The following is a 26,059-nucleotide window of genomic DNA, read 5'->3' on the forward strand; positions in this document are numbered from 1 at the left end:
CAGCCATGGGGCCGTGGCGAGGCCTGCATTGTGCTGGTCCAGTGTTGGGTGAGTGGTCTGGCCTCCCATGCAGGGGCTAAGCAGCCCCTGCAGGGAAGGTGGTAGAACTGCAGGCTCATAGAGGATGCCAAGAACAAACCTCTCACCACTCCCCAGGTGCTGACAGGAGCCGGTGGGACTCGGGATCACAGCGCACAGGCCTCGCACGGCAGCACCAGGTCCCTGCCCTGTGTTCCAGGGTGATGTGATGGGCGGCATGCAGAGTGGGTCGTATCATAGTTGAGGGACTTGGGGCCGTGGGGCAAGCAGCAGACACAGAAGTCCCTCCCCCCAGGAGCGGGCAGGCGATGGTGGTCCCCCTGGGTCCCCTTGACTTGCCTAGTGGCAGTCGTCATGGCAACAGAAAGCACTCGGCCTCAGACAGTCAGCCCTGCAATCCAGCCATTCAGCAAGGACACACAGGGTGCACAGGGGCCCCCTGCCAATAGCTTCCCTCGACAATCCTACCCTCAGCCAAACTCAAATTGTCACGGGTTGGAGGGGCTGACAGGGGCTGGGCCACTCCCGCTCAGCGTGTCCCACACTTGCTCGATAGTCCACCTGCGGGGTGAGGCGACCCACAGACCTGACTGCTGCCATGCTCCCGGGATGCTGACTCAGACCCTCACGAGTCCCAGGTGGGGTGCAGGTCACATCTCCAATGACCCTTAGCTTCTTTTCTGAGGGCCTGACAGTGGTATCAACCCAGACACGGCCGGAGGTGCTCCTCCCCACTCAGCCAAGGCAGGCTCAAGCTGGCCGTCTGTTGCCATCGTGACCCACCCAGGTGCTGACTTGGGCTGGGCCGTCTCACCAGCCTGGTAGACGGGGTTCTGACCATTGTCTCTGGGCATGAAGACAGCGGTCTGTCCCCCACCCAGGACAACCTGGGGGTCCAATGAGAGCACGTGGTTGGGGATGGGGGTTAAGTGGCAATAATCAGAGGTGATGATGGCTGGAAGGTAGCCCCATTCCCCCATGCAGAGGCATCTGAGGCCCACCATCCCCACATCCGAACAGGTGGCCCAGCTTGAATCTGGCTTGGATCTCCGGCACGTGGGTTTGCTTAAACATGGGAGCAGTGTCACTGACCATTTGCAGCCTCAATTGCTGCATGCAGCTTAACCCAAGACCACTTGGGCATGAATCAAAAAATAAGTTCCAAGAGGAATTTTTAAAAAAGAATTTGAACTAAATTAAAATGAAAACACAGCTTACCAAAATGTGTGGGATGTAGTGAAAGCAGCGCTTAGAAGGAAATCTATGGTATAAATGCGTATATTAGAAAAAAAGACCTAAAATCAATAATGTAAACTTCTTATTTAGGAAACTAGAGAAAGAAAGGTAATATAAGCCAAAAGAAAACAATATAAAAGAAATGATATAGGGCTTCCCTGGTGGCGCAGTGGTTAGAAATCCGCCTGCCAATGCAGGGGACATGGGTTCGTGCCCCGGTCCGGGAAGATCCCACATGCCGCGGAGCGGCTAGGCCCGTGAGCCACAATTACTGAGCCTGCGCGTCTGGAGCCTGTGCTCCACAACGGGAGAGGCCGCGACAGTGAGAGGCCCGCGCACCGCGATGAAGAGTGGCCCCCGCTCGCCGCAACTGGAGAAAGCCCTCACACAGAAACTAAGACCCAACACATCCAAAAATAAATAAATAAATAAATGTATTAAAAAAAAAAAAAAAAAAAGAAATGATATAAACCAGAACAGAAATCAAGGAAATTGAAAATAGGAAATCAATTTAAAAAAAACAAAACAATGAACCAAAAGCTGGTTGTTTGAGGGAAAAAAAGTAAATAAGATTGATAAACTTCTAGGAAGGTTAACCAGAAATAAAAAGAGAAAACAGAGATTACTACAATGAGAAATGAAAGAGGGGCCATCACTACAGTTTCCACAGACATTAAGGGGTTAATAAAGGAATACTATGAACAACTTTATGCCCACAAATTTGATAATGTAGATGAAATGGACAAATTCCTTGAAAGACACAGACTACCAAAACTCACACAAGGAGAAATAAACTAAATAGGCCTGTATCTATTAAAGAAATTGAATCAATAGTTAATAATCTTCCAAACAAGAAAGCTCCAGGCCCAGATGGTTCCACTGGTGAATTGTACCAAACATTTAAGGAAGAAATGCTACCAATTCTCTACAATCTTTTCCAGAAAATAGAAACAGAGAGAATGCTTCCTAACTCATTCTGAGGCCAGCATTAACCTAATAAAACCAAAAGCAGATAAAGACATAAGAAGAAAGGAAAACTACAGATCAATATCTCTCATGAATAGAACTGCAAAAATTCTCAACAAAATATTAGCAAATTAAATCCAACAATTAATTATACACCACAAAACAATTACATACTACTACCAAGTGGGATTTGTTCCAGGTGTGCAAAGCTGATTCAATATTTTTAAAATCAATTAATGTAACCTATCACATCTACAGGCTAAGAAAGAAAAATAATATGATCTAATCAATTGATGCAGAAAAGTGTTTGACAAAACCCAACACCAATTCATAATTAAAATTCTCGGGACTTCCCTGGTGGCACAGTGGTTAAGAATCTGCCTGCCAGTGCAGGGGACACGGGTTCAAGCCCTGGTCCAGGAAGATCCCACATGCAGCAGAGCAACTAAGAAGCCCGTGAGCCACAACTACTGAGCCCATGTGCCACAACTGCTGAAGCCCACGTGCCTAGAGCTCGTGCTCCTCAACAAGAGAAGCCCCTGCTCGCCACAACCAGAGAAAGCCCACGCACAGCAACGAAGACCCAACGCAGCCATAAATAAATAAATAATAAAATTTTAAAATAAATAAGTTAATTTAAAAAAAATAAAATTCTCAACAAAATGGGAACGGAGGGGAATTTCCTCAACTTGATCAAGATCATTTACCAAAAAATGCACCACTAACATCATACTTAATTGTGAGAAACCAGATGTTTTCCCCTTAAGATCAGGAACAAGGCAAGGATGTCCTCTCTCATTACTTCCGTTCAACATCATACTAGAAATCCAGGATAATGGAATAAGACAAGAAATAAAATATACACAGATAGGGAAAGAAGAAATAAAACTATCTTTGTTCACAGATGACAATAGTGTCTGTATAGGAAAACCAAAGAATTAACAAAACAAAAAATAAAAAAACACCTGGAATGCATAAGCGATTATTACAAGGTTATTAATGTACAAAAGTACATCGCTTTCCTATATACTAGCAATGAACAATGGAAATTTTTTTTAACATTTTTATTGGAGTATAATTGCTTTACAATGGTGTGTTAGTTTCTGCTTTATAACAAAGTGAATCAGTTATACATATACATATATCCCCATATCTCTTCCCTCTTGCGTCTCCCTCCCTCCCACCCTCCCTATCCCACCCTTCTAGCTGGTCACAAAGCACCGAGCTGATCTCCCTGTGCTATGCGACTGCTTCCCACTAGCTATCTATTTTACATTGAACAATGGAAATTTGACATTCAAAGCACAGTACCATTTACATTAGCACCCTAGAAAATTAAATACTTAGGTATAAATCTAAAAAAAAAAACCATATGTACAGGATCCACATAAGGAAAACTACAAAACTTTGATGAATGAAATCAAAGATCTAAATAAGGGGAGAGATATTGCATGTTCACTGACAGGAACTCAATATTGTTAAGATGTCATTTCTTCCCAACTTGACCTATAGATTCAATGCAATCCCAGTCAAAATCCCAGCAAGTTATTTTGTTGATATTGACAAACTGATTCTAAAGATTATATGAAAAGGCAAAAATCCAGAATAGCCAACATCATACTGAAAGGAATGACAAAGTTGGAGGACTGATACTATGTGACTTATTACAAAGCTACAGTAATTAAGACAGCCTGGTTTTGGCAAAAGACGAGATAAATAGATCAATGGAACAGAACAGAGAGTCCAGAAATAGATCCATACAAATATAGTCAACAGATCTTTGGTAAATGAGCAAAGGCAATACAATGGAGAAAGACAGTCTTCTCAACAAACTTCCTGGAACAAGCGGATATCTATAAGCAAAAAAATGACTCTAGACACAGATCTTATACTTTCCACAAGAACTAACTAAAAATTTATCATAGACCAAAACTATAAATCTTCCAGAAGATAACATAAGAGAAAATCTAGGTGGGCTTGGATTTGGTGATGATTTTTTAGCTACAACAACATAAGCACAGCCCCTGAAAGAAAAAAATTGATTAGTTGGACTTTATTAAAATTTTAAAATTCTGCTCTGCTGAATATACTGTAAAGACAATGAAAAGACAAGCCATAGATTAGGAGAAAATATTTCCAAAATATATATTCAATATAGGATTGTGTCCAAAATAAACAAGGAACTCTTAAAACTCAGTGATAAGAAAACAAATAACCCCAGGAAGGAATGCAGACTGTGACAGGAGAACATACCTGCCTTACAGTGTGTGAAACTCCCTCAAGGAGGGGCCGGACGAAAGGTGCTGACCTCAGTCACTCTGGAAACAAGTGGGGTCTGTAGGCCTGAAGGCAAGGGACGTGCACACAGCACTGGGCTCTAGTGGTGAAGTTGTTTCCCATGGGGCATGGGTTAACAACCGTGTCCCTGCTGTACACGTGCGCTGGGATTGAACAGGAAAGTACACGGATGTTGGGGGCCGGGAGTCTCACCCCGGAGGAGTGGGAGGTTACAGGCGACCAAGGGGAGAATGATCCGTGGATAACAGATGCTGGTTGACGACGTCAGTGAGAACTCACGTTCAGTTTAATGTAGAGACAGGTGGTTACACACAGGAATATTTGTAACATGTGTGTGTATGCAAGGTTGGCATGCACATATATTTCTTTGCTTTGTCTGCTGAGAGGGCACAAAGAAACAAGACCCCAGCAGCAATGAACACATCTATCTCCCAGATCTGGGTTTCTAAGACCATTCTCTAACAAAAGGAAGGAACCAGAATCCCTTGAAGAAAAGGCTGACCCTAGGACTGGAAATAGAAATATACTGGATGAGCCTGGAGCATCTTGTAGCCGGAAGGTAAGGAGGTGCTCAAAAAAACAAAACAGAAAACACAAAGATAGGGTGTGTCAAAGGGACACAGGAGCCAACTGACAGAGTTCCCAGCAGCCAAAGCTGGAACAATTTGAGGGACAAAATCAACAAAGTAATAGTGTACCATAACCCAAAGCATAAAATACGTATCCATGTGATCACACTGACATAAGTGATTGAACAAATTAATAAATGGAGGAGAAGAGGCAAATCTCCCATGCTGAGAATTCCAAATAAATTCTGTGAACACTCCACCCCACAGTGAGGAGAGCCGGACTCCCCCCACCCTTAAATGCAGGCTGTGCATGGGGACCTCCTCCCCAAAGGCACAGGATTGAAGGGGGAGGGGGAGTAATTTTACAGCAGAGAAGCCGGACAAGCACGCCTCGGCCCGGTGATCACAGCCAGCGTCAACAGTCATAAGTTTCGTTGATAGTATGTACCCTGGACGTGGTATGATGAAAAGGGCCTTTTACCTCTATTGTCTTCATCCTTCACACCCACACAGTAAGTCTGCTCCACACGAAAGAATCCCGTTCCGAGAGCGCGTTCGTAAACAAACATTTGTTTCCTCGCAGCCCTGGAGGCTGGAAGTCCGAGATCAGGGAGCCAGTGTGGCCGGCTTCTGGTGAGACCCTCTTCCTGGCTGCAGGCGGCTGCCACCTCCGTGTGCACACGGGCTTTCCTTGGGGTGTGCGTGGAGAGAGCGCGAGGTCTCTGGCGTCTCCCTGTAAGGGCATTAACCCCATCAGACCAGGGCCCCACCCTCATGGCCTCATCTAACCCTAATTACCTCCCCAAAGCCCATCTCCAAACGCCATCATATTGGGGGTTAGGGTTACAGCATGTGAATTTGGGGAGGGGGGACACAAACGTTCAGTCCATGACAAGAAGCCTGACTTAAATCACCGTGACAGAAAGCCACAGACCCCCGACCAATTTCCCGGGCTGAGCTGGTCCACAGACCCAAAGCCTCCTTGGATGAGGGTGAGGCCCGTGCCCTTGAGGAAGGACCTTGTCACGCGACCAGAAAGGTACTGTGAACCTTCCTCCCCGCGCTCCCCTGAGGCCCCTCAGGGACACTTACCAGGTGTCTGAGGATGGGGAAGCAAAGACCCCGGGCTTCTCAGGGTACCCAAGCCACCCCTGTGACCACCAGTCAGAGCAGCGGCTTATGGCGCTCAGGTGATCCACAATGTTTGGGTCATGTCTATCTAACGGTGGGTCCAGTGGGTCCCTGGACCCATGTGTGGTCACCCCCCGTTCCAGAATGCAGTCATCGGAGTGGGTATACTCAGCAGCTGGCAGAACCCATGCTGGTGTCCTGTCCCGCGGAGGGAGGGCTGTTACGGGGGGAAGGCCGAGGGAAGCCACCAGGACCTCCTGGGCCGAGGAAGATAGTGAAGCAAAGCAGTGAGGCCTCCCCGACGGGAGTGCAGAGGTCGGCGCCACGGCAAGGACCTAGGGCCCAGGAGTGGGACGCCCAGCACGGCCCTCTCCTACTGGGCCTGTGCAGAAGACGGGGTCCTGCAGAACGACAGACAGTGACCGCAAAGCTAGTCAGGTGGCAACTCCAACCGCAGCCGCTGCTCCTGACGTGGTTTCGCTGCTGAAGCAAAGCCCCACTGGCTCCTAGCCGGGAGCCCAGCCGTTGAGCGATGGGTCTTTCCATCCCGGCTAGTAGGGACCGTCGGAAGAGCCGGCTTTCGAGAGACAGCAGCACCCCTCCACAGCCCTCCCTCAGAGACAGAGCGACCCACGTCACACCAAGTCCCTGGGGATCTGGCCCACTGGTCCCTCCCACAGCTGCCACACTGGTCCTTCCATGCGTGATGCCATGTTGTTCGAACTCGATGAGCAGAACGTAGCAACTACCCTCAGTAGGGCAAACGTACACCAGAGTGGAAGATAAACTCCACAGAAAGTCCAGGCTTGCCACCTCTGAAATGCCTAGGGCTCCAGCAGGCCAGTACACATCTAGACATCCCTTCCCAAGTCACAGGCAAGTGGCTGCATCCAGTCCCTCCGACCAGGAAGAAAGAGGCATGATGCCTGACGTGTCTCGCTCCTGGGAGGCGACTTTCACCCCGTGTGGCTGTACCACTCCGACCCTGGAGCTGAGAGGCTCAGAGACGAGGAAGCCCGGCAGCAGGTCACACTGCCATAGGGGCCGCACCACCCAGCAGAGCCCGCGGTGCCTGAGTGTGGCCCCGCGGCGTCACAAAGCTCTGCCACATTCTGAAGATAACCGCCTGGGTACTGAGCACTCGGCCGTGAGCCGCGGTTATTATGCCACCTGAGCTGCCATCACGGGCGGGTGTGTGACCGCCGAGCCGAACGGCCGGGCGCACAGCAGTGCCCTGTCAGTGGAAGCGGCGTGTATGTGATTGCTCTCAAGCGGGTCCCGGAGGCCCAAGGAAGTCACGTGAAAGTCATGAACAAGCATGACCAGGTAGCCGTCGCATCGCCTCCACCCTCTCAACCTGCAGCAAGGCTTCGTGGGGCTTCCCGATGACCAAGTGCCTGAGAAGGAAGGAACTCAGGCCTGGTTACAGACGGGGCTGCGGGCCTGGCCCAGACGTGGACGGTCAGGGGGTTGCAGGACAGAGATGAGGGTGCGCCCTCAGAGAGGGACAAGCAGTGCCCTGGCTGTTCATGCCGCCTTGCAGGACGAGGTAAGAGGCAGAGACCTGCCCTGGGCACGGGCAGTCATGAGCTCTCCAGCTGGCTGGATGCTCGGCCACTAGGAAGGGACGTGATTGGAAAACGGGTGACAAGGACGTCTGGGGCAAGGTAAGCAGACGGACTTCTCTGGGTGTGAAAAAAGTATAAAGAATTTGTGTTGCACGAGAGCTGCCTCAGGTAAGGAGGACCTTATCCATCAAGAGGACAAAGTGGCCCATTCTGAGGGCACGTCAGCCGCTTCCCCCGCCACCTGTCGCCCTTGGCCAGCCGGTTTATGAGCCAAGTGGCCGAGGCGGGGGGAGGGAGGCTCCGCACGGCGTCACAACTTGGACATCCACCCACCAGGGCTTATCCGGCTGCTGTCACTGCCGGGAGCCCAACTGCCAAAAGCAGAGACCAGCACTAGCCCCTCTTCCGTCCCAGGGGCAGTGGCTTGGGGGCAGCGCCTCGTTTGTCCTACAATAGACACTTCCTCGGTATGGATGTACCTTCCCTGCCTGCAGTGCTTCTGCCAGAACCGCTCGCCGTGGGCTCACAGGAAGCCGCATCCACCCACGCCATCCGCCACGCGGCGTGACTCCCGACCAGGCACTCACCTCACGGCAAGTGAACTGCATCAGTGGGCCCGTGCTCATGGAGTCCACCGGTCCTGCGTGTTCCCATCTCCCCGAAGCAGCCAGCCTGGTAGAACGGTGGACAGAGGGTGGAATGGCCTTCGGGAGGCTTGACTATGGAGGTGGGGTAATGCTCTCAATCAGCAACCTACGGGGTCTCGCACAGCCAAGATCCACGGGACCAGCTCTCAAGAGATAGGAATGGCAGTGTTCTACTATCCCAAAGGGTCCACCAGTGAAATGTTTGCTTCCCATCCCTGCAGCTCTGGGCTCTGCTTGTCCAGTGGTCTCAGATTCCGAGGGAGGGGTGCATTAGGGTGACTAGCTATTCTGGTTTGCCAGGACTTCCCTAGGTTTAAAACTGAAAGTCCCACATCCTGGGATCCCCTCAGTCCCGGGCAAGCGCTAGAGCGCATCCACCAGGGGGCGCATCAGGCTGCAGCTGACAGCCACCTGGCCACTGGGGGCTCCTCACGCCAGGGAATCGACAGAAGCTCACTGCGCCGGCGGGGATGACGGTCATGGGGGGGGGGCTGAGTTTTCAAGACAGAGCTGGGTAAGCAGGCGATGTCTGGAAGGCAGGAGACACTCTACGGTGTCTCTGAGTGCCCCTTGGTCCTGGAGTAAACACCAACAGAAAACTAGAACCACCCAAAACAGGCACAGACCCTTGGGGCCACTCCATCAGACAAAGAACCATGAGCAGCTGAGGTGCTGGCTGAGGACGCAGGGAACGTGGAGTGGGCAGGGGACGAAGGCGCCAGCGACCGCCACGTGGCTGCCGTAGTAACGAGAGCCTCACCCTACCCTTCACGCGAGGCACACCTGTACTAGTTCCACCCGCCCTCCTTCCTCCCTGTTCCTCTCCCACCCCTTCTGCCTAACATATGTGAACAATAGTTGACCTCACATCCCAGTGTTTGTTATTAATGATCACACTCTCTCTCTGAGAGTGTTCAAGTGTTCAACATTCTTAAAGATAACGTATTATTCATTTAGAGTCAGTACCACCCAAAGATGGATAAAGTGATGTGAAACGTTCATCAGTCTCTTCTGGAGAGATTAGCCTCTTTTTAGCCAGGATACTTGCATCATATTAAGCAGAAGCATGATTTTGCCTTTGTTTTAATTTGGAAGTTAAGAATGGTTTAAAGTAGAGGTGTGTGGGGCTTCCCTGGTGGCGCAGTGGTTAAGAATCCACCTGTCAATGCAGGGGACATGGGTTTGATCCCCAGTCCGGGAAGATGCCACATGCCGCGGAGCAACTAAGCCCGCGCGCCACAACTACTGAGCCTGCGCTCTAGAGCTCATGGGCCACAGCTACTGAAGCCTGCGTGCCTAGAGCCTGTGCTCCGCAACAAGAGAGGCCACCGCAATGAGAAACCTGCGCACCGCAACCAAGAGTAGCCCCCGCTCGCCGCAACAAGAGAAAGCCCGCGTGCAGCAACGAAGACCCAACGCAGCCAAAATAAATAAATTAATTAAATAAAATAAAAATTTTAAAACCCAACATTTGAAAAAAAAAATGAAGAAGAAGAAACCCTCCCCCTCATCTCTCTAGGCCATCATCACGCTTTATTGTCTTCACAGCACTTATCATCATTGGAAACTATTGCTTGTTCACATGTGCCTTTGCCTAGGAAAATAGAAACTCCACGAAGGGAGGGACTGTATCTGCCTTGTTACTTACTATGCCCCTTAAGTCTCTGGCTCCCAAGGACCCCAGGTATCTATTGGCCGAATGGGCACATGGTGGAGGACCAGGGAAAGCAGTGCACACACGGCAACATGGAGGTATACATTTGTATATGTGAGGTTTGGAGAAACACCATGAGATTTACAGCACAAAATTATTGATATAATGTTTAAAATACACACAATGTGATGTATATCCTAATGAATGTGCAGACAACATGGACATGGCAAGTGGATTGGAGGAGGGGAAAGAACGAGAATGGTGTGGGGGACGTAGGTGTTGCTCACAGGACAGACGACAGATCGACAGGATGGTGGAAAGGGGCCAACTTGAGTCTATGCCCCGAGGTCAAAATAAAAGGGAAAAAAGGATAGTGTGGCAGTGTTAAGACTGCAACTTCCTGGATGATGTTGCCAAGATTGAGGTGGGGTCCATGTCCCCTCCTCTCAAGGCTGGGTGGCCTATGACAGCGTGTGGCAGAATTGCCATGCCATGACTCTCCAGGTGCTTTGCCCTGTTTGCTGGAGCCCAGAGGCCACTGCCCCGGAGTGGCCGTACCCAGGTGCTCTGGTTAATCACCCTGGCCAAGCCCAACCATCCCTGCCAAAGCCCTGACACGAGGGTGCAGAAGTCTCCAGATGAGTCCAGCCTTGCCACCGGAGTCGCCCCCAGCTGGTCACGTCTTCCCGCCTGAGGCCCAAGACATCCTGGGGCAGAGGAGAGCTGTCCTGCGGGGCCCCGTCGAAAGTCCGGAACCACAGACTCCAGGAGCTTAACTAACAGTTGCTTTACAACCCTGATGCTGGGTGGCTCGTTAGACAATAACGGAAAACGCTAACGGATGGAGGAAGGGACAGAGAGAGGAGTCAGCCTGGCAGCTGGGCAGAGGGAGGGCTGGAGGAGACAACAGGGCAGGCAGGGGTGGCGGTGGCCCAGGCAGGAATGGGAACCAAGTGGGCAAAGTTCAGCATCAGCCCACACTCCCCTCCCACCTCCAGCTCAGCAAGAGCCACACCTCGGACCCCAGGCTCAGGTCAGAAATGGGAGGGCTAGGTTCCCTCCTGCCCCCTTCCAGACAGCCGGGGCACCTCCTCTCCATCTTCACCCTGCCCTCAGTGGAGGCCGCCAGCACGCGCCTCTGCTGCCCCTGTCCACCTGGCAGCCAGGTCAGACCCTGGCCCTCCACGCTAAGTCCTCTGGTGGCTCCTCATGCCCCTCAGGGTGAAGCCAGGTGCTTTTTGAGACCCTCCTCAGTCTTGCCTGCATGGAGCCTGTGCACCCACGCGCCCCCAGCCCCGCTGACCCACCATCATCACTTACCCCCTTATGTCTCTCCCCCAAACTTCCTTTTTCTCCTCCCCACGTTGTCTGAGCCCCATTCCTCCTGGCTGCATTGTTAGCAAGAGGCTTACTCCAACTGCAAGCCCAGGCTGCCCGCATCCTCCCCCTCACGTTCCCCGAGCTCCTAGTGTCTCCCCATCACGAGTCCCTACACCCTTGTTCCCCGTGTCCCCATTGTCCCCCGACCCATAGCCTGCTCCTCCCGCGGCCTCCATCACTACACCCCGTGACCCCGGGTCCCTATGTCCCCCGGTCCTATGCACCACTCCTTGTCCCGTGCATTCTCTGACCCTTGACCCCTGTCCCCGGTCCTTCACACCTCCCCATACATCGCATCCCGGGTCCTCCGCATCCCCAGGACCCCGCGTCCCCGCGCTGCGCGGGCCGACGCGCCCAGGTGGATGCGCGCGCGTTGCGTGGAGACCAGCGGCGGGCACACCCTAACCCGCCGGCCCCGCCCCCGGCGCCGTGGATTGGCTCCCCGCAGGCTGGCCGGGCCCGGATTGGCTCGCGCGGCGCGGTGGCCGGGCCCGTTTCACGGTGGGTAGCACCGCAGCGTGGATGCTGCTCCGTCCCGCCGAAGCCCCCAGGAGCTTGGAGCCCGAGCGGCCAGGCGGGGCCGGGCGGGGGCACCGCCGGCAGCCGCTCCGCCGCCCAGCCCGTGCCCTCGGCCAAGGGCAGCCCGGGGCCGCGGCCGCACCCTGGGGCCGCGGGCGGCGGACAAAGGGCCATGCGGGCCCGGGGGACGCGGCGCGGGGCGCGCTGGAGCGGGGGGCCGCGGCGGCGCCGCTGAGCGCGGCCCGGGGCAGAGGCGGCCGCGATGCCGTGGTTCCCGGCGAAGAAGATCCGCAAACAGATCAAGTTGCTGCTCCTGCTGGTGCTGCTCACCTGCGCCGCGTGGCTCACGTACGTGCACCTGAGCCTGGTGCGCCAGGGCCGCGCGCTGCGCCAGCGGCTGGGCTACGGGCGAGGTACGGGAGGGGGCGCGCGCCCTGGGGGCGGGGGGCGGGGAGGGTCGCGAGCAGCGCCGGGCCCGGGCCCTCCCATCTCGCCCAGGCCTCGGCGTGGGTCAGGCCCGCCCGGAGACCCCGTCCGCCCTTCCCAGCTCGGCGACATTGGGGCAGGGGGCGCGGTTCGGCTCAGCCCGGCCAGAACGCCAATGACGTCAGCAGTGACGTGCGCGACCCTCTTGGGGAGCGTCCCCGAACCCCGGCGGACGCCGGGGTCTGGCCTGGAGCGGGTAGTGAGTGACGGGGTTAACGGTGGGCTCTTGGGGAGATCTCCGCCGCCGGGCCCTGCATGCTGGGATTTCCGAGAGGCCAAGTCTGGCTGCGCCTCCGACACGTGCCTGCTTAGCAGAGCCTCGGTTTTCGCATCTGCTGGGGAGGGGCAGAGACCCAACCTCAGGACGGAGAGGGGGCTGGCGGGAGGGAGCTGACCCTTGCAGTTGGAACGCTTCCTGGAGGAGGTGCCCTAGGTAAACCTGTGATCAGGGACTGAGACGCTTGTGTGTTGAGGCGGGGTGAGGCATGGGGATAGGGATCCAGCCTGGGGAGCTCCGAACTGCCTGGCGTGAACTCTCCCAGGCTCCTCGAGCTCACGCTCCAGTGGGGGCAGACAGTGAACCCACAAATCAGGTCCTGGTGAGCGATGTGGGAAAGAGTTGGGGAGGAGTCCTGCCACTTTAGCTAGGAGGATCCTAGAGGGCCTCTTGGAGGTGGTGACTTTTGACACACACTTGGAGGAGGAGGAGGAGCAGAGTGCGGGGGTGGGGGTGGGGCGGGGGCGGTGATGAGAGAGAGAGAAGGAAGCACCTCAGGGCAGGGAGGTCCCAGCCAAGCTTCTCCTGGCCCTTCTCAAGGAAGCGAGGTGTCCTTAGGATGGGTGGTGAGAATCTTGCTTCCCAAAGACTCAGAACAATGATCTTGACCCGTGAAGTCCTGGGCCACTCCACCAAGTGGTCCAGAGTTCCCTGTGCACAGCTGGCACCACAGACACCCCAGGTCAGGGGTCAGAGGCTCTTCCCAACCCACCCCACCCCCAGAGTCCACGCATCTCACAGCTACCACACCCTCTAGGGGCCCCCAGCACTGTTCAGTCCCTCATAGAGGCCCCCCAGCTACCATCAAATAAGGCAGGACCCCGGAGCGAGACCCAGTGACGCAGAGCATAACCAGCCTCCTGCTCAGCTGCCTTGTGGTTTTCTGGGCAACCACACTTCTCCCCAGCCTGGCTTCCCGAGCAGCCGGGGAGCCTAGCTCAGCAGCCGGGAGGGGGCGGAGGTGTGGGAACCCCACTTCTGGGACCTCCTCTGCTCTCAGCTGGACCGGCGAGGAAGCTGTCCTTGCTGCTCCTGGGTGGGCGGGAGCTGTTCAAGGTTATGGAAGATCAAACCCTCAAGCAGCTCCTGCCAGGAGCAGACCCAGCCGGTGCCCCCGGGGCTGCAACCCCGCCTCCTGTCCCGCTACCTGGGCTCCCACCAGGGCAGGGCTTGTGGGAAGCTGGGCAGCTGGACGTGTCTGAGGCCTTTCTGACTGTCCTGTCAGCACTGTGTTCACTCCCACCAGAAAGGCTACCTGCCCGGGGTCCAGCAGCCTGTGCAGGCAGAGGTGCTGGCAGCCAGGAGGCAGGAGGCCTGTCTGGATCTCGCTGTGCTGGGGCTCAGCCCCTGCAGGACAGTGATGGCATCCTGGGTTGGGACCCCACTGTGGAAGGTTCCCAATACCCCCAGAGTTACCTTGTGGGCAGGGAGCATCAGGGCCAGGCTGTGGGGATTTGGCCGGGAGCCTCTTAGGGGCTCGCCTCCCAGCTGGACGGAGGACAGTGACCTGGGGGGAGAAGCAAGTGGGCAGGCACCACCGGAGTCTCGCAGGCACGAGACCACGGGCAGCCCCCTCCCCCAGAGAAAGGGCCCAGGCCAACTGTGTCAGTCCAGGAACCTAGCTCCTGGGGTCTGGATTGAGGGACGGGCATAGACTTTGAAGCCCAGGCTTGGCCCTGGAGGAGAGGGGTTCCTGGACTGGGGGTCCCCGGATGGGAGCACCAGGAGAGGCAGACATGGCGCACAGCAAAGCCTCACCTTCGGAGGCTCAGATCCCAGGGTATGGAACCCCAGGCCCACAGCTTAGGGAGGAGGTCTGGGAAGTTGAGGGAGGCAGGGGTGTGGAGGTGGTCTGCCCCAGGCGTGGGGAGTTAGGGGGGTGCTAAGCTCTAGAGATGTCCACGGAAGGGATCCCCAGGGGGACAGTCTCCCTCCGGGGCCGCCTTGGCCCCATGTCCTCTGGAAGCTGGACCAGTGTGCCAATCCCTCCTCTGCCCAGGTGGGTAACAGGGCTCCTTTGGTCCTGAACCCTGGCCTCAAGGGCAGCAGGTGGCACACGTGCCATGGGCCAGGGCTGGGGTAGCCTCAAGACCACAGTGCCAGCTCGCCTGACAACAAACTCCAGCACTAACCCTTGGCTCTCAGTTCTGGTAAGGGAGTCAGACACAAAACACTCCAGCACACAGGAAAAGTGCTGAGGGCACAGAGCAATCCTGGGGGCCTTCCTGGAGGCAGAGTCACTGATGACAACAGCCCCACGGGTGTGTGTGTGCATGCATATATGCTAGCATGTGCACACACATAACTGCTCCCTCATGCCATTGGGGGCTGGGAAAAGCCAGGTGGGGGACTCAGGCAAGGGCCGTCCCCACGGAGGTGGGATGTGGGAGAAGGGCCCAGCCGAGAGCACTTCCAGCTGTAGGGTGGGGCATCGGGTAGCATGAAGGGGCAGACATGGCGAGGGAGGGCTTCAGTGGAGACACCACTGGCCATCCTGCCCCCAGCTGACCCCAGCGGCAGGGGCTGTGGCCTTGGAGAGCCTGGACCCCAGTCACGCTTCATGTGCCGCCCGCAGATGGTGAGAAGCTGAGCGGTGTGACAGATGGCCGGGGCGTCCGGGCTGCACTGTCCACACAGAGGGCAGAGGACTCCAGCGAGAGCCGCGAGGAGGAGCGGGTGGTGAGCAGGGCTGCGGGGAGGAACACCACAGCACACACGAGACCCAGGGCCACTCCTGCGCTGGTGGCCTCAGGACCTGTGGGCCATGTGCAGGGAGGACAGCAGCACACTGCTCCAGCACGGAGCGTGGCCCCAGCCCGGGTGGACGCAGCTGCTGCCCGTGGGGTGGCCAAGGGTCTGCTCGGGTGGGTGTGCACGGCGGGGCGTGATGGAGTCAGGGCTTCGTGGCTACGTGTGGAAGGGATGTCTGTGAAGTGAACCGGCGTGTGTGGCGGGCTGTCACGCACTGCGTCTGAGCCGTGTGTGTGTGTGTGTGTGTGTGTGACTTCTTCCTGCCCTCACATTTCCTAGCTTTGACCCTGGTGCCCTTTCTCTCCCGTAGCCCGAAGGTCGGGACCCAGACGCGCTGTTTCCCGGGGGGGCTGGAAGGCCACTGTCGCTCAACCTCACCCGTCAGGCGCCCTCGTGGCGGGAGGAGGTGAGCTCTGCCCAGCGGCTCGGGCTTGGGGAGGGCCGGGGGCAGCTGTGCAGAAGGTAAGCCCTCCTCCCACCCCCAGTACAAGGGGCAGGTGAACCTGCACGTGTTCGAGGACTGGTGCGGGGGCGCCGTGGGCCATCTCAGGAGGAACCTGCACTTCCCGCTCTTCCCTCATGTGAGTGCTGGGGTGGGGGGCGGCCGGCCCGCAGGTGGGCGGGGGCCTTGACGTCAGAGGCCGCTGCCCCCCCAGACTCGCACCACCGTGAGGAAGCTGGCTGTGTCCCCCAAGTGGAAGAACTACGGCCTCCGGATTTTCGGCTTCATCCACCCGGCGAGAGATGGTGCGGGGACGGGGGTGTGGGGGGCAGGGTGTCACGAAGCCCCCACCGACCCCTGAGCCCTGTCCTGTGGTCCTGTGGCCTAGGAGATGTCCAGTTCTCCGTGGCTTCGGATGACAACTCTGAGTTCTGGCTGAGCCCAACCGAGAGCCCGGCGGGCGCCCAGCTGGTGGCCTTTGTGGGCAAGGTACCCCACGCGCAGCCCACCCCCCGTCCACACCGCTTGTCCACGCGCAGCCCACCCTCCGTCCACACCGCTTGTCCACGCGCAGCCCACCCCCCGTCCACACCGCTTGTCCACGCGCAGCCCACCCTCCGTCCACACCGCTTGTCCACGCGCAGCCCACCCTCCGTCCACACCGCTTGTCCTCGCGCAGCCCACCCTCCGTCCACACCGCTTGTCCTCGCGCAGCCCACCCTCCGTCCACACCGCTTGTCCTCGCGCAGCCCACCCTCCGTCCACACCGCTTGTCCACGCGCAGCCCACCCTCCGTCCACACCGCTTGTCCTCGCGCAGCCCACCCTCCGTCCACACCGCTTGTCCTCGCGCGGCCCACCCCTCCGTCCACACCGCTTGTCCTCGCGCGGCCCACCCCTCTGTCCACACCGCTTGTCCTCGCGCGGCCCACCCCTCCGTCCACACCGCTTGTCCTCGCGCGGCCCACCCCTCCGTCCACACCGCTTGTCCTCGCGCGGCCCACCCCTCCGTCCACACCGCTTGTCTTCGCGCGGCCCACCCCTCCGTCCACACCGCTTGTCTTCGTGGGCCTCCTGCGGCTTGGTCACCTGGCCCCTCCAGCTTCTCAGGACTGGGGGCTGGATGGGGCTGGTGCCCAAGGAGAGCGTGAGCCCCCTGCCCCTTCTCTGTTACCCTGCAGACTGGTTCGGAGTGGACAGCGCCCGGAGAATTCACCAAGTTCAGCTCCCAGGTGTCCAAGCCCAGGCGGTGAGTGACCGTGGGAGTGTGTGCATGAGTGTGTACCCGTGTGTGCGTGTGTGTGTGTGTGTGTGTGAGGAGTGGGTGACACGTGCATGCGTGAAGCCGCTGCTGCTGTGCTGCCCCCTCAAGCCCCACCTCCTGTGGGTTCCCCATCTGTCTGGGGCTTCTGGGCATGGCGGGCCCGCCCCCTCACTCCTCCCGTCCCCAGGCTCATGGCCTCCCGGAGGTACTACTTTGAGCTACTGCACAAGCAGGACGACCGCGGCTCGGACCACGTGGAAGTGGGCGTGAGTGCGGCTGCCCTCTGAGGGCTTCTGGAGACCCCACCTCCCCTGCCCTGCCCTCCTCTTTCCGGCCACTCCCCGCAGGACAACGGTGTGGACCCCGCCCGCCCCCCCAGAGAAGCTTCCCATCTAGCTGACAAAGCAGATGCTCAGGGACTGGGCTTGTGCTCACAGAGGAAGTGGCCCTTGAGCAGATTCTTGAGAGATGAGAGACATTCACAGGGAGACCAGTGGGGAGAGAATCTGGGGTGCAAAGATGAATCCCAGGTCTCGAGAACAGCAGAGGAATGGAACCACCTGGAGTCTTCTGGAACTCCAAGCAGTCTGGTGGCCAGATCCGGCAGGGCTTCCTCCTGAGGATGAGGCAACTGGATTTGCATTTCAGGGAAAACCCTCTGGCCACTGCCTGTTGGGAGGGATTTTCGTGGGTGGCCATCCATCGGTCCCTGAACCAGGGAGGTGGGAATGGAAGAAGTGGAAGGTCGGGGTGGGGGGCGGGGGGGTGGAGGGAGATGCCCAGCGACTGAGAGTCTGAGCCTGGCTGGGTGTGGGGTGGTGACCAGGGTGGGCTAGGGGGTGGTGGGAGGTTGCAGGTGTCTGGTTTGTGTGTGGTGGGCATCACCCCAGCTCAGCTTAGCAGAGGGTCCAGACTGCAGATGCAGATTTGGGGTGATCTTGTGGAAGCTGAGGGGGTGACTAAGGGCCCAGGATGAGCTGGGAAGGGAAGAGGGCCTGGGACAGCCCCCAGGAATCCCAACATGAGAGCGGTGGGGGAGGGAGAGTCTGCAAGGGAGACTGGGAAGGCACAGCCACAGAAGTGGGGGAAGTGGTGATGGGGAGGTCCAGCGGGGAGCTGGGGGGCCAGCTCTGACCTCCAGAAGGGCAGTGGCTGCAGAACCGGGAGGAGGTGGGGGCAGAGGCCATAACCAGAAGGTCAGGAAGCACCCAGGATGTCAGGAAAGGCATCCTCACCTGCCTCCAGGGACCCCAGCCTTCTGGGCTTCTCCAGCTTCCCTGCTGTACCTTCTCAGGACCGCTCTCCCATCCACCCCCCCACCCCAAGCTTCCTGCGTCCGTGAAGGGGTTGCCCCTACTAGTTCCCCAGCCCCACGTCAGGGAAGATTCACTCCTCCCTGACCCAGCTGTGTTCCCACCTTGACCCCCATCCTTTGGTCCTGACCACCCTCTCGAACCCCCAGTGGCGAGCCTTCCTGCCGGGTCTGAAGTTCGAGGTCATAGGCTCTGCTCACATCTCCCTGTATACAGGTGCGGAGCCCAGTGCCTCTATGGGGAAGGGGGAGGGCTCCTGATGGGCGGCCTCTTTCGGGTGGTGTCTGGGTATGGGTGAGGAGGGGTCTCTAGGAACTCCTGGGGTCCCCACACATCCTCTGCCCCTAGATGAGTCAGCCCTGAAGATGGACCACGTGGCCCACGTGCCCCAGTCTCCAGCCAGCCACGTTGGGGGGCGCCTGCTGCAGGAGGAGCCCAGAGCCGACATGCTGCGGCCCGATCCCCGAGACACCTTCTTCCTCAGTGAGAGGAGGCCCCCCGGGGTGGGGTGGGGGGCGGGGCAAGGCTTTCAGGTCACAATGTGACCACGCCTCCCGTAGCGCCTCGGGTGGAGCCCTGGAGTCTGGAGAATGTGCTGGAGCCCTGCGCCTACGCCCCCACCTACGTCGTCAAGGACTTTCCCATCGCAAGATACCAGGGACTGCAGTTTGTAAGTGCCCCTCACCAAGGTCTTCCCTGAGACCCAGGCCTCCCTCTTCCCAGAGTCCCCGGAGCCTCCTCCAGACCCTCCGGAAGACGCCCCAACCTGAGCCCTCTGCCCGCCCCAGGTGTACCTGTCCTTCGTTTATCCCAATGACCACACACGCCTGACTCACATGGAGACGGACAACAAGTGCTTCTACCGCGAGTCGCCGCTGTATCTGGAAAGGTGGGTGGGTGGTGCCCAAGGAAGAATGGGCGGGGCCTCGGCCGAGCCTGGTCTCTGACGCCCCGCCCCGGCCCCAGGTTTGGGTTCTACAAATACATGAAGATGGACCGGGAAGAGGGGGAGGAAGACGAAGAGGAGGAGGTGCAGCGCCGAGCCTTTCTCTTCCTCAACCCAGACGGTGAGTGCCCCCAGCGCCCCCCTGCCCCCTCAGCTGGGCCCGCCCTGGCGCCGCAGCTCACCCGCGCTGCCCACAGACTTTCTGGACGACGAGGACGACGGGGAGCTGCTCGACGGTCTGGAGCCCACCGAGGCGCCCCGAACGCAGGGCGGCCGCCGGCCCCCCGCCCCCGCGGCCCCCACCGAGGCCCCGGCCACTCCCGCCCTGCCAACGCCTCCCGCCCCCCTGGGCCGGCCGACCCCCCGGCGCGCTCGGGCGCTGCGCTGGGCCGCCCGCCCCCTTCCCCTCTTCTGGGGCCCTGCGCCTCCACCCCGCCCAGCAGCCGCGGCCGAGCGGCCCCCGAAGGTGTATGTCACGCGGGTGCGGCCGGGACCACGGGCCCCGCCCCGGGCCCCGGCGCAGCTCAGCCCACGCGGCCCTCCCCGGCCACCTTTCCCTGGCGTCTTCCTGCGCCCCAGACCCCAACCCCGGGTGCAGCTGCGCGCGCGCCCACGCCCACCCCGGGCTCGAGGCCGCAGGACTGGCGGCCCCCAGGCCGCAAAGCTGAGGCCCCGGGCCCCGGCGCCGGCCACCCAGGGGAGCCGAGAGGGCCAGGCACGCGAGCCGGGACTCACGGCCCCCACCGCGGACTCGAACTCTTCGTCCGAAGCGCAGCCCGTGACCTCCTTCCTGAGCTTGTCCCAGGTGTCTAGGCTACAGCTGCCCGGGGAGAATGAGGAAGAGGAGGAAGGGGACGACGAAGAAGGGGCGCAGGGCGAAGAGGCTGCGTCGGAGGACAGCGAAGAGAAGGCCGGCCCGGCGCGCGGCCGCTGGCGCGAGGACGCTATCAACTGGCAGCGCACGTTCAGCGTGGGCAACGTGGACTTCGAGATGCTGCGCTCGGACTGGAACGACCTGCGCTGCAACGTGTCGGGGAACCTGCAGCTGCCGGAGGCCGAGGCCGTGGACGTGGTGGCCCAGTACATGGAGCGGCTCAACGCGCGCCACGGAGGGTGCGAGGGCGGGGCGCGCGTGGGAGGGGACGCGCTTGGCCTCCGTGGGACCCTCAGACTTCCCCAGGGTTTAACGGGGCGCTGCTCTGGGAATGGTACACCCCCCCACCGGAAGTGTCTTCTCACTCTTCTGGGGCCCCTTACTGCCCAGGGCCCCTGTCTTGTGTTAGGAGCCTTTCCCCCAACACCCAGGGCTGGCTCTCCTGTCCTGCACCTCCAAACCCCACACCTGTCACCTTGGACCTGGACCTGAGGATGGAGCCGAGCCACCCAGGTCTCTCTTCCAGATAGAGACACACACGAAGGCCAGGCTAGGAACCCCTGGATCCCTCTCCCCACTGGCGCCTTGCTGGCTGGGGTCTTGGTCCTCAGGGGAGGGCTCAGGGTTCCTGCCCCACTGGCCCTTCTGGTCTCCCCCAGGCCCCAGGAATCCAGTCTTGTCTCTACCCCAAGTAGGTCTGAGGGTTGGAGAGTGGGGGTCCCAATTTGACCTGAGGGGAGGCCCTGAGGGGTTCTCAGAGCTGTGCTGAGCCCTTAAGTAGGGGCAGGACCTGCAGAGACAGGCAAAGGCTGGCCAGGAGGCTGGTGGGCAGAGGACAGGCTTCATGGTCCTTGAAGGCCAGGTGCAGGAGTCATTTTTCTTGTCTCCGATACAGTTTAGAGCAGGACACAGGTTTGGCCCATCTAGATCATAGACAAGCATGTGGCTGTGTTGGAGAGGAGGAGGTGGAAGGGGGAGCCCATGACTGACAGGCTTGGTCCAGGGCGGCAATGGGATGGCCTGGACCCTTGGCAGGGGCTGGGGTAGATTGATTTCTAGGTGGCTGAGAAAGCAAGCCTGCACTTGGCCCTGAGAAAACGAGCCTGCACTTGGCCCTGAGAAGGCGAGCCTGCACTTGGCTCTGAGAAAGTGAGCCTGCACTTGGCTCTGAGCTTCCTGGGAGCAGCTCCTTGTCCCATGGGCATGAGGGGGTCTGTCCAGCAGAAAGGTCATAGCTGCAGCCCCACCTTCCCTAAGCCATGCAAGGGTGTGGGTGGCCCAAGGAGCGAGAGCACAGACCCAGAGCGTTTGGGGCAGAAAGTCCCTGGTACTTGAGGAGAGCATGGTGGGGATGGGCAGGGGGTGAAGGGAGGAATCTAGACCCCTGGGAGGTCACACCGGTAGGCTCCGAGGGTGAGGGATACTGGCTGCAAAGGGTGGGGGGGTGGGGGTGGGGGACGTGCGATAGAAGGGAGAGTGACCTAGTCAAGGGCGGGGTCCTGTCTCCCAGGCCAGGGCTGGGGAAGGGCCAGCAGCTGAAGGCCCGGAGGCTTCCCCAGAGATCAGGGCAGCCCCTGCGCTGGTGCTGGGGGGGCAAAAAGGAGGCTTCTCAGAGGAGGCACCCAGGACCTTGGAGAGGAGGGCGGGGAGCATGGGGCGAGCATCCAGGCAGGGGACCCCTAGGGCAAAGACCCCACGGGAAGAGGAAGCTTGCTCATCTAACCTGAGGGCGTATTGAGGCCACAAGGTAGACATGGTTTACCGGCTTAGGATTCAGACGTCTGAACCTCGGCCTGTGGGCAGTGGGCGCCCCTAAAGGTTTCTGAGCGTGCAGCTGTGGACAGGAGTGGTGGCACGGAGGAGAGGACTGGCCTGGGCTTGGGGACGCCTCCCTTATGGGCTGCCCCACGGAGAGGGAGCCCCGGAATGTGGGCCTGCCTTCTGAGAAGGGAGCTCCCCAGCAGGCCTTGAGGTGTGATGGGGGACGGGGGGCGTGCGGCATCCCACTTGAGTGGCCACCTCGTTTCTGCGGCTGGGGGCGGCTTGTGGGAAGAATCGGGTTGGAGTCGTGGACGCAGCTTCGGAGCCCGAGTGGGCTGACTGGGTCCCGCCCCGCAGGCGGTACGCTCTTCTGCGCATCGTGAACGTGGAGAAGCGCCGGGACTCCGCGCGGGGAAGCCGTTTCCTCCTGGAGCTGGAGCTCCAGGAGCGCGGCGGGCGCCGGCTGCGCCTGTCTGAGTACGTCTTCCTGCGCCTGCCCGGGGCGCGTGCCGGCGACACAGATGGAGACGGGGATAGTCCCGAGCCCGCTCCAGCCGCCTCCGTGCGCCCCGACGGCCGCCCGGAGCTGTGCCGGCCACTGCGCCTGGCCTGGCGCCAGGATGTGATGGTGCACTTCATCGTGCCAGGTGCGCGGGCGCGGGGCTGGCCGACCAGCCACCTGGGATTGCGGGGTGGCGGGCGGGGGGGAGCCTTGTCCAGCAGGCCTTGTGGGGAGGGGGGGAGTGCCACTGGTCCTGGGCAGGGTACCGCCAGGTCGGGTCCCGGTGGGTTCAGTATCCCCATCCTCCTCCAGTGAAGAACCAGGCGCGCTGGGTGGTACAGTTCCTGGCAGACATGGCTGCGCTGCACGCCCGTACAGGGGACTCTCGCTTCAGTGTCATCCTGGTGGACTTCGAGAGCGAGGACATGGACGTGGAGCGGGCCCTCCGCGCGGCGCCACTGCCCAGGTAACGGCGCCCCCCACCTACCGGGGAGGGCCAAGCACATCTTCCCTCCTCCCGGACCGGCGTGGGTTTTCCTGCCCCCGCCCCCGCCCCCAGAGACGGGTGGGTGTGATTTCCCACCCCATATCCCCTTCCTCCCCCAGATACCGATACCTAAGGCGGACCGGGAACTTTGAGCGCTCCGCGGGGTTGCAAGCTGGAGTGGCCGCGGTGGAGGTGCGTGGGCAGGATGGTGCGGGTGGAGAGAATGAGATGGGCTGGGGGCGGGGGGTGCCCTTCCGGAGGAGAGGGCGAGGCTCAGACCTGCCCGCCGTCTCCAGGATGCCAGCAGCATCGTTTTCCTCTGCGACCTGCACATCCACTTCCCCCCCGGCATCCTGGATGGCATCCGCAAGCACTGCGTGGAGGGCAGGCTGGCCTTTGCGCCTGTGGTCATGCGGCTGGGCTGTGGGAGCTCGCCAGGGGACCCTCACGGTAACGCCCTGAATGCCCCTCGGTAACGTCAGGGGTCCCACCCGTGCCAGGGCAAAACTCAGGCCCCCGGGGGCCTCCCAACCCGCAAGGCAGGCCTAGGGCCCCATCAATGCCCCTTATAACGCCTGGGACTCCTTGTGGCCGCTAGGACCCCCAGAGTGCCCAGGACCCCAAGTCCTCCCCCCAGTAACCCCAGGGTCATGCTCGGCCCCTAAGAACCTTCTCCAACACCCAAGTCATGCGCAGGCCTCCCAGGTTATGACCGACACGTTGGAGTGACCCCGAGAGCCCTCCTGAGGAAGGGCTTGCCGGACCTGGTGTCTGAAGGGCACCCCATCCCCGCCAGGTTACTGGGAGGTGAACGGCTTCGGCCTCTTTGGGATCTACAAGTCCGACTTCGACCGCATTGGGGGCATGAACACTGAGGAGTTCCGGGACCAGTGGGGCGGCGAGGACTGGGAGCTTTTGGACAGGTGACCCCCTCCACCCAGCGGAGACTGAGACTCCCACATCCTCCTCCCCTGGGTGGGAGGGGCCTCACATGTTGACGGGACTCTGCTTTCCTCCTCCTCCGAGCCCCAGAGCTAGGCCTAGAGAGATCCTTGGACCCCACCCCACTCCCCAAAACCCCTTCCCAGCTCCAGGATCCTGCAGACTCAGGGAAGCCCTTGAACCAGTTCTGCCCGCAGACCGTACAGGCCTCTCCTGGGTCCCTCTCCTCCTACTGGCCTTGGACAGTAGTGGAAGCCCTGACACCCCAGCCCCTGGACCAGGGCCGTGACCTCTTCCATTCCATCCCACCCCAGGGTTCTGTAGGCTCAGGGGCAGCCCTGACATGCATGCCCTCCCCCTGCAGGGTCCTGAAGAATCAGGGCAGCCCCATTCACCCCCATACCCCCAGTCTTGATCACCCCCCAGAGACCCTCTGGGCTGAGGGGCAGCCCTGACTCCCCCTCCCCACCCAGGGTCCTGCAGGCAGGGCTGGAGGTGGAGCGGCTCCGAGTGCGGAACTTCTACCACCACTTCCACTCCAAGCGGGGGATGTGGGGCGTGCGCAGCCGCAAGGCCGCCCGCAAGGAGGCCCCTTGAGGACCAGCGACCCCTCCCAGCCCCGGCTGCCGTCCTGCCGTGGCAGCTGGAGGCCAGGCTGTGAGCCTGGACGCTGGGGACCCAGCGGGGCTCATCCAGGGGCACAGCCACCACCCGTGCCTGCCCCTCTCTGGCCCCACAGGCTGCTGCCCCCTCTGTGCCCCCCCCAGAGAGGCGGCCGTCGTAGCCGCCGGGGCCTGGGCTTGGCCCCCACGCCCTATGCGATGATTTCTGTGAAATTTTGCCGTAGCAATGACATTGTTTCAGGATTTCCAAGAGTTCTGTCTGTTCCGTTTTTTATTCAGAATGAAATGAAATATTTTTTTTAGTTCTAACTCATCCTCTGGGTCTGGTTCTCTTGGGAGGGCAGAGGTGGGCCTGGGCGGCGGCAAGAGACCCTGCACCCACGGTGGCCCTGGGCACTGTGCCCGCTCCTGACTCCCTTTCCTGACTTGAGCTGCAGCCGCCATGCTGACCACACCTTTCTCCACCCTCGAGACCACTCACCTCTGCCCGCACGTTCCCTCTGAGCTTCTGTGTCGGGCCCTGAAGGCAAAGGGGCTTTGGACCCTCCCTCAGTACGCTGTGCGTGGAGCCGCCGGTCACCGGCGTGGCATGAGGCCTTTCCCCCTGCGAGCAAAGAATATTCGACCGTCTGCTTAGTCCCCTTCGTTGTGAAAACAGACCTTGGATGTCAGTCCTGCCCCATCCTCCTCAAAGAGGTGGGCGCACTAGGCACCCCGGGGTGGCGGGTGACATCGTACGACCAGGTTGGGGGTATAGTTAGGACTCAGTTGCCATAAATGGAGAACCCAGTGCACACTGGTTTAAACATAATGGGGGGTTTGCTTGACTTGTCTCGTGGAGGTTCAGGGTCAGGAGCCCCCTGGAGAGTCAGACGGGCTGGATAATGCTGTCGAGGGCCCGCCCGTCCCTGGGGTCCCAGTCGTGGCAGGGAGGCGGGTGCTCTGCCTGGCACCGGGTGCACCTGCCCATATGAGTTCCTTGTAGCTGCTGTAACAGATTTCCACAAACAAAATGGAATTTCCTCTCTTACAGCTCTGGAGGTCGGAAGTCCTAAAATCGAGGTTTCCACAGGCCTGCACCCCTTCTGGGGGCTTTAGGACTGAATCTGCTTCCCTCCTTTCCCAGCTCCTAGAGGCCACCTGGATTTCCTGGCTCGTGGCCTCTTCCTCCATCCTCAAAGCCAGCAGCTTACCATTTTCATATCACTCTCCCTGTCTCTCTCACACCTCTACTACCATCATCACATCTCCTTCTCTGGCTCTGACTCTCCTGCCTCCCTCTTATAAGGAGCCCTGGAATGACACTGGACCCACCCACATAACCGAGGATAATCGCTCCATCCCAAGCAACATCCTTTACTTAATCTGCGAAGTCCCTCTTGCCA

General features: G+C 59.2%; 1 protein-coding gene across 2 annotated transcripts; it reads left to right on the top strand.

Moving 5' to 3' along the window:
- The first annotated feature begins 12,136 nt into the window (after positions 1-12,136).
- Positions 12,137-24,977, top strand: B4GALNT4 (beta-1,4-N-acetyl-galactosaminyltransferase 4). Of its 2 annotated transcripts, XM_057553875.1 has the most exons (20): positions 12,137-12,420; positions 15,346-15,449; positions 15,832-15,927; positions 16,007-16,102; positions 16,178-16,268; positions 16,352-16,452; positions 17,144-17,211; positions 17,414-17,492; positions 18,689-18,755; positions 18,888-19,022; positions 19,100-19,209; positions 19,328-19,428; positions 19,506-19,606; positions 19,683-20,598; positions 22,478-22,767; positions 22,935-23,088; positions 23,229-23,301; positions 23,406-23,559; positions 23,906-24,032; positions 24,525-24,977. In XM_057553875.1, exons 1-20 carry the CDS (start codon positions 12,270-12,272, stop codon positions 24,646-24,648), a joined length of 3,138 nt encoding a protein of 1,045 aa, XP_057409858.1. In that variant the 5' UTR covers positions 12,137-12,269; the 3' UTR covers positions 24,649-24,977. The 2 variants fall into 2 exon arrangements, with proteins under 2 accessions (XP_057409858.1, XP_057409859.1); XM_057553876.1 differs by lacking the exons at positions 12,137-12,420; positions 15,346-15,449; positions 15,832-15,927; positions 16,007-16,102 and adding an exon at positions 15,937-15,983.
- Positions 24,978-26,059: the final 1,082 nt, after the last annotated feature.

The sequence above is a fragment of the Balaenoptera acutorostrata genome, chromosome 9, assembly GCF_949987535.1.
Source record: "Balaenoptera acutorostrata chromosome 9, mBalAcu1.1, whole genome shotgun sequence".
Taxonomy (NCBI): domain Eukaryota; kingdom Metazoa; phylum Chordata; class Mammalia; order Artiodactyla; family Balaenopteridae; genus Balaenoptera; species Balaenoptera acutorostrata.

What these genes read in the sequence shown, in the direction of transcription:
- B4GALNT4 (XM_057553875.1), top strand. Translation starts at nt 12,270, where the DNA reads ATGCCGTGGTTCCCGGCGAAGAAGATCCGCAAACAGATCAAGTTGCTG. An exon ending in CCGAGACACCTTCTTCCTCA is followed by an intron (nt 19,023 to 19,099) that starts GTGAGAGGAGGC and finishes CGCCTCCCGTAG; the next exon opens with CGCCTCGGGTGGAGCCCTGG. An exon ending in CTCAACGCGCGCCACGGAGG is followed by an intron (nt 20,599 to 22,477) that starts GTGCGAGGGCGG and finishes CCCGCCCCGCAG; the next exon opens with GCGGTACGCTCTTCTGCGCA.